This window comes from Notechis scutatus, chromosome 1 (assembly GCF_049901735.1).
Source record: "Notechis scutatus isolate UNSWTSFEM ecotype Mainland chromosome 1, rNotScu1.2, whole genome shotgun sequence".
Taxonomy (NCBI): domain Eukaryota; kingdom Metazoa; phylum Chordata; class Lepidosauria; order Squamata; family Elapidae; genus Notechis; species Notechis scutatus.
In genome coordinates, this window is record NC_142009.1 from 185,540,982 (window position 1) to 185,553,398 (window position 12,417).

General features: G+C 38.6%; 1 protein-coding gene across 7 annotated transcripts in view; it reads left to right on the plus strand.

Moving 5' to 3' along the window:
- Positions 1 to 12,417, plus strand: part of ZNF385B (zinc finger protein 385B) — a 279,989-nt gene that overhangs the window by 169,971 nt on the left and 97,601 nt on the right. For 2 of the 7 annotated variants that reach the window (XM_087949652.1, XM_087949653.1), the window contains exon 2: positions 188 to 329. The exons of the other annotated variants lie outside the window; for them this stretch is intronic. In XM_087949652.1, the coding sequence (XP_087805778.1) occupies positions 299 to 329 (31 nt within the window). In that variant the 5' untranslated portion in view covers positions 188 to 298. The remainder of the gene's footprint in view (positions 1 to 187; positions 330 to 12,417) is intronic. 7 annotated transcript variants of the gene reach the window in all.

The following is a 12,417-nucleotide window of genomic DNA, read 5'->3' on the forward strand; positions in this document are numbered from 1 at the left end:
TAAGCAACCAATTGTATTACACTTTTAATTAGAAGGAAAATTCCATCTCCCATTGTCAGGTACTTTAATTTGAATCTGTTTTGTCGATCCCAAGTCCCCCATTCAGGTAATGAGAGAGATTACAGTTCACTTTGCATATCGTGCTTTGTCATGTTGTGATTTGCTTGTTTGTTGCGGTGTTCTATAGGAAGTTTGCCAAGTGTGATTGATTCAGCAAACCATAATCTGATGTATGAAACCAGCCTGATGCTCTTCATCCTTACTCAGCATGTAATCTAGTACATTTTAAGGATACCCAATGGAGGGAGTGCCTTTTCTGCGTCATGGATGTGAGTCTTTTCCAGTTTTGCTGGTTAGTTCTTTTTAACGAGTGGTGCTTTGATATTTGTGTGCAAGTTTAGCGATGTTTGCAGAAGTGCTAGTAATTACAGATGTGTATGTGCGTGGGTGCATTTTAAGTAATTGAACTGTCCAAGTTTGCTGCCTAGTTGAACAAATTGACTTGTCTGTTTAAACTCTAAGAAATCAGATTTATAACTAAAGAAATGTGTTCATGGGACTTCCTGATACGAGCAAATTGCACTTATACAATATATTTTCTAAATGTAATGAGGACTGTTTCTTAATTTATGAAATTGCTTATATTAAAAAAAGTCAATTATATCTATATTGTTAATGTTTTACAGTTAAGGGGAATTTCTTTTCCTTACAAAATAAATATTAAAAAGAGAATGATTGCAAACCCCTTAAATGTCAAAATAGCAGACGTCAAAACAGTACATTTAAAATGAAATATAAACTGGGGCTGTACAGAGCTTCAGATTTTATCTCTGAAAGATCATTTAGACCAGGGGTGTCAAACTTGATTTCACTGAGGGCCACATTAGGGCCACATCAGGGGGCCAGGGTGGCCGTGGCCAGGATGGGTATGTTCAGCTCGATATCACTCATGTTGGAGGTGCCTGTAGTGGCCCGAGCACTCTTGCCAGTGAGAATGGGCTCCCAAGCTCCATTTTTGACTGCAATGGCCTCCTGTAACCCTCTGCCAGTGAATATGTAGCTTAGGAGCGCCACCTGTGCCCCCCCCCCCAAGCTCCATTTTAACTGACATAGGGACTGCAGCCTGGTCCTTCACTGTTTCCAGGGCAGCCCTGCAGGCCAGATCTAAGCACCCCACGAACTAGATCCGGCCTTCAGGCCTTGAGTTTGACACCCCTGCCTTAGAGTTCACAGGAATATGAAAGTATCACTTGCAATACTTTAAAACAACCACATCTTTCCTATAATTATTTTTTGTAGCTGTCCTGTGATCAAGAGAAAATGTTTGGTCACATGAAGGTGTGGTAATTATATTTTGTTCTTGAACACCTTTTGGAGATTGAGTCCAAAGTATTACACAGTCTTAATAATAATATTAGAAATATTAAAATACCACAAGCATGATCATTTCCAAAAATCTCATTAAAAAAGTGATAGTCAGTTTTATTAAATGAACTATTTTCCTGCCACATGAAATGTATTTATTTGTTTATTCATACTGCATAATTTATAGGCCACCTACTTTACCAGACTCTGCACAGCATACAACAATAAGATTGATTTGCGATAAGCTAGTTGGCCAAAACAATTCCTGACAGCTATATATCTTTAGATAACAACACTAAAATATAAATAGCTGGTTGCACTTAAACTTGTATGTGCTTCAGTAAGCATTGAAAAATTATTTATAGTCTGTCTTTACACTCTGTTGAGTACTTAAGTTGGTTAACAACATACAGTACCCCAAAAACAAACATTAAAATAATGAAATAAAAGGAGTAAATAAACTAAATGGTGGTTAAAATCTGTGAAACAAATGCATCTTGCTTTCCTTTTTAAGGCAAAAAAAAATAGGAAGCAAATGCAAGTCCCAAGAAACTTGCATCTGATGAAGTGAGCTGCAATTTGCAAATGTGTCTTTTCACAAAATTTTGTTAAGTGAAAAAGTTGCTTCCGGCCTAGAATCAATTCAAGAAATCTTTATCTCCCATGCTGGAGAAAGGAACAACTTCAGATGAGTCTTTTTGTTGACCATTTATATAGTTCTTCATAAACGAACATGTGGTCCCTCATATAGACCATATATAGGGCTTTTAACATTTAACTTTAAATTGTGCTTGAAAACAATTAGCAACTACTGAAAATCTTTCACTTTAGGTATTATAAGATCCATATATATTGCACCAGTTAGCTGCCTAGCTATTATGATTTACAACTGTGACTTCTACATTACCTTTTCTTCTTAATTCTGGGTTCAGATAATGGATTCAGAGTGATCTCCAATATACCGTTAAATGTGTGTGGATGGGTATCTCTTTGGGCATGCAAAACTAGCATTTGAACATCTCCTTCAGGGAAACTGAGGGGAGACTCACCCTTGGTCCAGATGGAGCCCCTTCCGCCCCTAAGGAAGCAGAGGCAGCCAGCAGGGCAGGCAAGTCCCGCTTCACAGACTCCGTCCGTCCTCACTCCCACCCACCCACCCACCCAAAGCCACGAAGTCCCCAATCGCGCAGCCCAGAATCGCCCTCCCTCAGGAGGCAGCAACAACACCCGCCAGCGCGTGGAGCAGGACGGCGCCGGAGATCGTTGGCTGCCTCTTTCGCCTTTGACGGAGGCCTCCCCCCAGCTGGCCAGCTGCTCTCCTCCTTCTCTGCCTGGGGGAGGCTTCTTGTGCTGCAAAAGAGCGGCTAATGATCCCGGCTCGCTCGGCTTCTCCAACATCCGGCACCGCCCTGTTCTATGTGCCGGGCCCGGCAAGTCCGAGGCAGCCAGCGTGTGGAGCAGGACGGGCGCCGGAGATAGTTGGCTCCCTCTTTTCGCAGCACGGGAGGCCTCCCGGCTGGCCAGCTGTTCTCCTCCTTCTCTGCCTGCGCTCAGCACTGCCTGCGCAGCTCTTCCTTTTTTTGCCTTTCCATTCCCGAGCGGCGCAGGACTGGGGCCGCACGGCGGCAGCAACTCCCGACAGCCCCAGCCGGACACCTGAGCGGAGCCCGGGCGGAACTGCCTGTTGCTGCCGTGGCGGCCCGTTGCGGGCGCCTTGGCTTTGGGTGGGTGGGTGGGTGGGAGTGAGGACGGACGGAGTCTGTGAAGCGAGGCTTGCCTGCCCTTGCTGGCTGCCTCTGCTTCCTTAGGGCGAGAAGGGGCTCATCTGGACCAAGGGTGAGTCTCCCCCTCAGTTTCCCCTGAAGGATCTTCCGTCACTTTTTGCCTTCTCCCTACATCTTCCCTCTGTTAAATTCCCCCACACACACACTTATTTTCGGGCGGATAGATTTCGTGTCTGAGCATTCTCACATGACGGTGAGTCTTCCCCCCTAAAAACAGTTAAAAAAAAAAAAACATATCCTCATGCAAGAACTTTTCTGCTTCCGATTACCCCCATGCTTAAAAGTTGCAAAGGAAACACGGAAGCAGGAAGCGCCTGCCCAGCTCCGGATCTCACACCATTTTTTTTTCAGAGGGAATCTGACTCAGTATAAGCCGAGGGTTTTTTTTAGCACAAAAAATGGGCTGAAAAACTGAACTTATACTCAGTATATACAGTAGTTAAATGTGTGTGGATGGGTATCTCTTTGGGCATGCAAAAACTAGCATTTGAACATCTTAGGGTGTGGTCTCAAAGAGGTTGCTACCCTAACTTAGATCCCTAGTAAGGACACTGGTTTTTCTAGTGGTTTAACAAGTAAAAAATTAGGTCATACATATTGCATCAGAAATTTAAAGCCCTGCATGGAGATAATCCTCATGTGCGTTTTGTGATTGACAGTTAATGAATTATGATTTGTAAGAAGGTTCAATCTTCAGCATCACCTTTAGGGGTACAATCTAACTGTAGTATAGTTTCCCCTAGGGGGCAACATTAAGCGGTCCAGATTCTGTTCCTCTGTGTATGAAAAAATGTTAAGTGCCATGTTTAGTACTGTAACTAGACAACTAGACAGTCCTGTTGGATCATTCTTCTTTCTACATATAATATAGGATTGCACTGTTTCTCTTCTCACCACTTCAAGAGAGCCCCAATGAAGCCTCCACCTCAACCTCCTCTCTGACCCATGGAACTGCCTGCCACTTTGTTGTGGGGAGGGGGAACCAAGAGAGCTGCAGACTGCAAAGAAAACTGTATCCCCTGTTCCCCATCCTGGCATGTCCCTAAGGCCCGCTCCCTCTACAGAGGGAAGAGGGCCAGTGTTCCCCAGCCAGACTGCCTTGCTGACATGCAGCTGAATCACTCCCTCATATTTCCCTCTCTGGCCATTGCCCTGAAGAGATTTCAAATTTCCACTCAGTGCCCATTGATCCTTGCCATTGGCCAATTGGGAGCAAGAGTTAGAGGGAAATATGAGGGAATGGGAAGGAGGGTGGGGATAACCGTATTCAGAAAGCATGGCGGTGCTGAAGCTGCCATACCTTTGCCAAATTTCAGTCCAATGGGAGTCATGATCCCAGATTTTTGAGGCATTGTTTAAGTTAGCCCATTTGAGATACATTGATTCAAGAATTGTTGTGCATTTCATCCAATTTAATTGATAAAATAATTGATTTTATGTTGTTAAAATAGTGTACGTTGAAACATAGCTCTTTTATTCTGTTGCTTTCAGCACTTGCCCTTACTTGGTCAGACAAAGCCCTTAGCCCAAGAAATGAGAAGCCCACGAGCATTCTCTTCATTTCCTAAGGTGGCACAAATGAAATTGTACTGAGATGGATGCATTCTCAGGACTGAGGATATGAAACTTTAGGTATAATGGGATATACATGGACATGTGTCTGCATCCATGCTTCTTCTTTTTTTCTTATTTCCTTCTGAAAGCTTTTTCTGGTTCCTAAAAAATTGAGGAACCCCAATTTGTGAACTATTTCTTTAAATTTTTATTTTATATGTTATGATTGGAAATATTTTCCCCAATGCTTTGGAAATGCTAGGTTGCTTATTGAAATAAAAAAAATTGCAGTCTCATGGATTGTCATTCTGACATGATTTCCTTAGTTTGTCTACTTATATTTCTATTTAAACTGGCATCCTAGTTCATCTTGTTTATTTAAATAAGCTTCTTGAAAATGCCTACATTCCAATAGCACTGTTGTTTTCCTCCCTTCCAAGGAGGTCATGTCAGTTGATAAGATCAGGGTGCATATCTGTGAGATTTTTTTCTCTATATCTCCTGATTCTTATTAAATGGATGCCTCCACTCTAAGTGAATTACAAAACACTTGTAAAACCAAATTTTAACTTCAGCTACTTTTAATTATATTATTAAATATGAAATGTATCAGGTGCAAATTTTGACCTTTGTAGGCCAAATACTCATTCCTCATTCCTATTACAATATGGATTTAATATCTTTTAAAAGATATTTAAAATTGCCTATTAGTAAACTTGATGCCATTATATTTATATTTTTGCCAAGAGTTATAAAATTGGATTACCCATTTATTCTGGAAAAACACAAATTTATCTTAACACGAATTCAAGAAAATGCTTTGGTGGATTTTAAACCAAAGTTAAAGGAATGATGAATGAAAAACAAGCTTTCATCTCTGACGTATGAGTTTTGTCATTTTGATATATTTTCTCCATTTATCATGGCATTTCATACATCTCTGCATTTTGTGCATTGAACTTTGGAAATCTTTTCCTTTGTATTTCATAGTTTGAGAATTTAAAACCCATTATCTGTATAATATAATATCTAGATGACGTGCACATCCATAGACGCAACATTTTGTCATCAGTCTGTTTCATCCAGGCCTCACTGATTCCTCTTCAGATCTAGGATTTGCTCTTGGAATGAGAGATTTGTGACAGTTGTTCTTTTAAAGCGGATCTTGAAAAACTTTTTATGAACTGAGATAACCTAGTTTTTTCCTCCAAATTCATCTTGATCTCATCAATATCTCACCACAGTTGTTTTGTAGTAATGGGGTGAAGAACACATGACAAGGGACAGTAGTGTTTTCCTTTCCAGGAAAGGGATCAAAAGGCAGACAAAACCATTCAGTGTTGCCTGAACTGCGAGATGACTGGCAAATAAATTTAATAAACAAACAAACAAACAAATAAAAATAAGGCTAATATTTTCTGCAACTGAAGAACTGCATCAATACTGTATTCTCTTTTGAATACAATTGATTGATTGATTATGTGCCATTAAGTTGATGTCATCTCAGTGACCATAGAGATAAATGTTCACCATGATTGGAATATTACTATTCCAAAGTTAATTGCTTCAGTGCAAAAGACTTTTTCAAGACTAAAGGTCTTTAAGGAAAGCATATTCATTTTAGATAGTATCTAAATGGGCAAATAACTTGGGGAAACGCAGCTTTTTATATTATTGGGAATATTCAGTCCAACAATACTGATTTTTAGGGAAGGCAGGATTCAGAACTTATAAATGAATATTTGTTCCTGATATTGACTAATACTTAAATATTAAATGCAGTCTTTATTTTATACATGAAATTGCTTGGATCACTACAGGGCTAATTAAATTGTAAACTTCTGTTAAGTTCATAATTATAATGAATGTTGGCAGCTACATCCTTCTTATGTCAGTGTTGTTCCTTGTTTAGACATGGTTTGCATACAAATTTGATTTGGCATTGGTGTAAATGTCTCTGACCTTTAGAGGAAATGTTGGCATGGTTCTGTTTTTGATGTAATGATTTTTGACGGAAGTAGATTTAGTCAGCCCTTCTGGTCATATTTAATCCAGTGGAACTGTCAGGAATGTTTTGAGAGAAGAGGAAAAGGACTTATTTGATGGTGACCTCAGATTATAAATGAATAAAAGAATGTTGTTAACATTCTTTTGTTAACAGGTTAACATTAATCTGTTAAGATCTTAACATACATTTATTTGGAAGAAAATCTTATTGAACATTGTGCAAGACTTTCAAATGAGAATGGCAAAACCTGTTAAGAATTCAGAGTAAGAATGCTGAAATCATGTAAGATAGGGCAATCTTGTGAGACTTCAACCATTTTATAACATCATTTTAGTGTTGTACTATGGCATGCCTGTGCAATGGCACCTTTCACCCTTAGTTTAATATAGTGTATGAGTCAATCATTGTGGTTTCTAAATGATTAAGAGCCACGGTGGCACAGAGATTAGAGTGCAGTACTGCAGGCTACTTCTGCTGAATGCTAGCTGCCAGCAGTTTGGCAGTTTGGGTCTCACCAGGGTCAAGGTTGACTCAGCCTTCCATCCTTCTGAGGTGGGTAAAATGAAGACCCAAATTGTTGGGCGCAATATGCTGACTCTGTAAATCGCTTAGAGAGGGCTGTAAGGCACTGTGAAGCAGTATATAAGTCTAAGTGCTATTGCTATCGAAAGTATAGTATAACAATCAGTTGTTGATTATTCCATTCATACCATAGCATAATATATGACTTTAGTCTGAGAAATGCTGTTTTCAGATCAAGTGCCCCTGAGTCTGACTATTATCATCCATCTTTCCTGCTTAATCCATTTTTTATGGAAAGAAAAAAAGGTAGAAACAAGTGTTAGGCAAACATGTGGTGCAGTGGTTAAAATGCAGTATTGCAGGCTGACTCTGCCCATTGCCAGGAGTTCAATCCTTACTAGCTCAGGGTTGACTCAGCATTCCATCCTTCCAAGGTCAGTAAAATGAGGATCCAAATTGTTAGGGGCAATATTCTGATTCTGTAAAACTGCTTAGAGAGGACTGTAAAGCACTATGGAGCAGTATATAAGTCTATGTGCCACTGCTATCAGATATGTCAAATTCTTCTTGATTATTCTGAATTAGCATGGTGTAATGAAGACTAGCAAGTGCAAGTCCACTTTCATCCCTCAAAGGTGCTTGTGGGCCAGTCCCTTTCTCTTAGCTCAGGGTACTACAGAGAGTAGGGTGGTAACTTTGGAAAAGTTATAGGAAAGGATTTTATATATATTGCCTTGAGCTCCTGAATTAAAGGTAAGATATAAATCCACTAAAGAAATGAAAAAACAAGACAAAGACATCAAAACAATTACATTACAAAAGCTTCCTGCGGAAGCATCTTTTCTTCTGACTATGTAAGTGTAGTTTAGTTTAGTTTATTGTCATTGCACCTCGTACAATGAAATTAAATGCCATCTTCAACGTACATTATAAGTATAAAAATAAAACACAAATACACATCCTTCACATTCTATACAATTGAATTGAAAACCCGATATTGCATTAATATTGCACTATACAGTAGAATTCAATATAGTTACAGCCCTAGGATAGAAGCTGTTTTTTCAGCCTATTTGTCTTTGTTTTTATTATCTTGTACCATCTGCCAGATCGTAATAGTTCAAAAAAAAGGTGCTCAGGATGAGATGGATCTTTGTTTTGAACTTTCTTAAGTTAAAGAGGGGAGAGGGAACCAATGATCCTCTGGGCAATGACATCAGCCCTCTGGAGTGCTGTCCGATCTGCCACTGTGCAATTGGCAACCAAACACATGTGCAGTAAATTAAAATACTTACTTTAGGATTGTGCTGCAAGGGCCACCCCCACCCACTGAATAATAGTATTCCCTCATTTGTTTTTTTTTAAAACAGTACATATTCATAATTTAAGGCCCTCCATTTCTTTGCAAACTTTGGTACTCGATGGGGTTGCGCTGCCCCAAACAGACCCTATATGGAATTTGGGGATTCATGATCCCTTCTCGATGAGCAGGTGACAGTTGCAGCTATGAGGGCATCATATTGTGCACCAGTTGTTCCTGTTTCTAGGTTGAAGGACTTATCCAGGGTCACTCACGCCTTGGTCATTCCCCAGTTGGACTTTTGCAGTGTACTCTACACGGGGCTGTCCTTGAAGATTATCCAGAAACTTAATCTCGTGCAAAATGCAGCAGCACACGCAATTATGCGAACACATGTTACACCTCTGCTTTGCGATATGCAATGTATACCAGATTGTTTTTGGATCCAATTCAAGGTGCTGATGTTGACCTTTAAAACCCTACATGGTACGGGACCAGGTTATTTGAGGAATCACCTCTCCCATTTTTGATGTGCCCAGCCCACCAGAACCAATAGAGAGGGCATGTTGCAGGTCCTGTCATCCAGGGAGCTACATTAATTGGGCACCAGGTAGAAAGTGACCCTTTTTTGCTCTGGCAACCATGTTGTAGAATCTCTGCCCCTTAAGATAAGGATGGGCTCATCATTCTTTAACTTCTGAAGATCCTCAAGATCTGGTTAGGCCAGCAGACTGGGAGCCCTAAGGAATGAGTGAACTAGTGAGGTGACATTATTAGTAACACTCTACTGTTCATACTATTTCTTTGTTTTCTGGTTTTAAAATGTTTTTAATAATTCATAATGATTATGTTTAAGGTATTATTGTTTTAGTTTAGTTATACACACACATGCACACACCCAAGGTCACTTGCTTTGTGAGGTGGACTATTATGTAAATTAGACAAATAAATAAATAATTCATCATGGATATGTAAATGTGTTGAAGCTGTTAAGAAACAGCTCAGGAATTTTGAAATTCTTCTGAGATTTTGAAGAGAGATGATAAAACATTGTTTAATCAGAGTTTCTCAACTTTGGGCAAATAGACATACTTCCATTTTTTAGCAAATGCTGTCAGCCCTCCAAGGTAGAAAAAACTTGGAACCCAAATGCACGCAAGCTAATACTACTTTTATTGAAAGGTTATAGTAACAATCTTGCAAGTCTGAATTCAGGAGAATCTTATCTGAGACTCTTACTCAAGTTCCAATGGTGTTCTAGACTAGACTCAAATTCCTTTTATCTCATCACTGTCTTGGTTGCAGCTCTTCTTTCTGTTCCTCAGGACTATTCTTTTTGGCCACTACACATAGAGTGGGCATGATATAGATGGTGATGGAAATGTACTGTGAGTTTCTACCATTCTTTCATTTCTAAGAAAAATGAAAAAATATGAACTAAAAATGAACTAAATTGCTACTCATTCTCTCTGGGTGTGCTTTCTCAAACATCTAAAAATCTTGAATAACATGAATGCGTTCTGTTTTCTTGATCTCTAATAGGCAATATTTCAGATAAAACTACTGGCTCTCTACAACTTAGTCCTCAACCATAATTGGGACTGCATCTTCCATTGCTTAGTCATGTGGTTAAGTGAGTTGTGCCCAATTTTCTGGCCTTTTTTGCTGCAGTTGCTAAGCAAGTTACTGAGGTCATTAAGTGAATCACCCAGTGATTAATTGAATCCAGCTTTCCCCACTGATTTTGCTCTGCCCCCTGGTAAGGTTAAAAATGGCAATCACATGACCCCAAGATGCTGCAATTGTAAATTCACGTGGTTATCAAGCATTCAAAATTTGATCATTTAAAAATTAAAAAAACTTTTTCAAAATATTTTTTGATCATTTGATTATAGCAATAGCACCTAGACTTATATACTGTTTCACAGTGCTTTACAACCCTCTCTAAATGGTTTACAGAGTCAGCATATTGTCCCCAACAATCTGGGTCCTTATTTTATTGACCTCAGAAGGATGAAAGGCTGAGTCAACCTTGAACTGGTCAGGATTGAACCATATGTTTTCATAGTTTGGAATTTCACAGGAGTCATTGTTTATTAACAACTCATTACTGAGTATTTATACCAAATGCGTGGATACTGTTCTTTAAACAACTTTATAGGTAATATATGACCGGGGCATGGGATAGTTTTCAATGTCACTCACATGGAAAGTTTTGCCATTTTTTCAAATGCCTGAATAAGGATATTAAATATGCATAACTAGTCACACTCTATCAGGCCACTCAATCTCACAGGGTTGTTGTGGAGAAAATAGAAGGAAGAAGGTATGATAGATATGTTTGTCATCATGAGTTATTTTTAAAAAATAATAAAGGTGGGAAATGAATGAATAAATGTATTCTCCTTTAAGTTTTCAACTGTCATCAATATAGATTAACCCGTTGAGCCTGTCAGTTATAATGTTTGTCTATAGGAGTGGGGAGCAGGAATAACCTATATACACATAATAGTGATTCCTAAATAAGCTATTAAAAGTTTAGACATTTTTATCTTCTCTTATTTATGCATACACTTGAATAGTTTGCTGACTTACAGATAATTAAGAAAAGCTGTCAATGTACATCAGAGCCTGAAGGCAAGCATTAATTTACTTAAAAGATGTTAAAGAAAGCTTATAATCAATAAACAATGGGAGAGGAAAGGCAGTTGTATTTCAACAATTTACCTTCTATAGTGAAATGTTCACAAGAATCAGCCTGGCAGAGGTGCCAAAGCAATTTTCAATTATTCATTTTGGTAGCCATCTTCTACGCTGTAGTTTCCATAATAATAATAAATATGATACATAAAACAAATAAATGATTGCTTTTTCTCTAAGATTTTCACTTAACGTTGTGAAAGTCTTTAATGTGAAGTGCATAAAAGCACTTGATGAGCTATAAGAAGATAATATGTACAGGGAACTGGAAAGGAAATAAAGGATATCATTTTTATAATTTTTCTACAGAAACTAAATGGAATCAAATTTGTCAGTTCATAAGTAATCTCTGTGCTTTAAAATGACATCTCTCAGAGAAAAAGTACGTTTGAGTAGCTCTTGATGAAAACAAAGCAACTGTTAAACCCAATAAATTTTAGCTTAATGGTGTTGTGCTTATCTTTAAAAAAAGTTAGAGAAAAATATTGGAAGAAAACTTGAGCAGAAGACTACTGGATTGGAATGATAAAAACTCAAGGCTCTATTGATTTGCTGATTAAGGAAGATAATGAATGATGTAATATGAGCTGAAAAAAGCATATGGATTATGAAGCTGCCTTAGTGGTTGTTGAAATAATTTAATTGATTCATAGACATGAGTTTTAAAAGAGTAGGCTATGAATCTGGGTGAGGTAAGACAACTGGATAATTGATAGTAAAGCAATTGCGCTATTAATTTCATTTAGCTATGGCCACACAATGATAAACACTTGTAATCAAATCTATATTTTCATATACCTGACTGATAGTAAGTAATGCAATCCTTGGTTAAATGTTTAATTAATTTACATTATCTAAAGAGACCATTTGAAACAAATGCATCACAGAATATTACATAGTCAAAAGAATCCTTTCCTGAATACATTTTCTTAGTTGTTTTCTAAAAGTTCTTTTTCAGAATATCAGCCAAAAGCCTCTGGGTGAGATCATCTAATAGTCTGCGGTGAAGTCTCATCAGTTTGCTGACAGCTTTACTTAGTTGTCATGCAATGGACATCCTATCCCAGAGCATGGAGGCTGGATGGACACACTGGATGGGGCGTAGTAGACTTCAGCTCCTCCCAAGCAGGACTGAATGGCTTTGGATATTTAGCCTTCTTGTGTCAGGGATATGCCATGTTTGT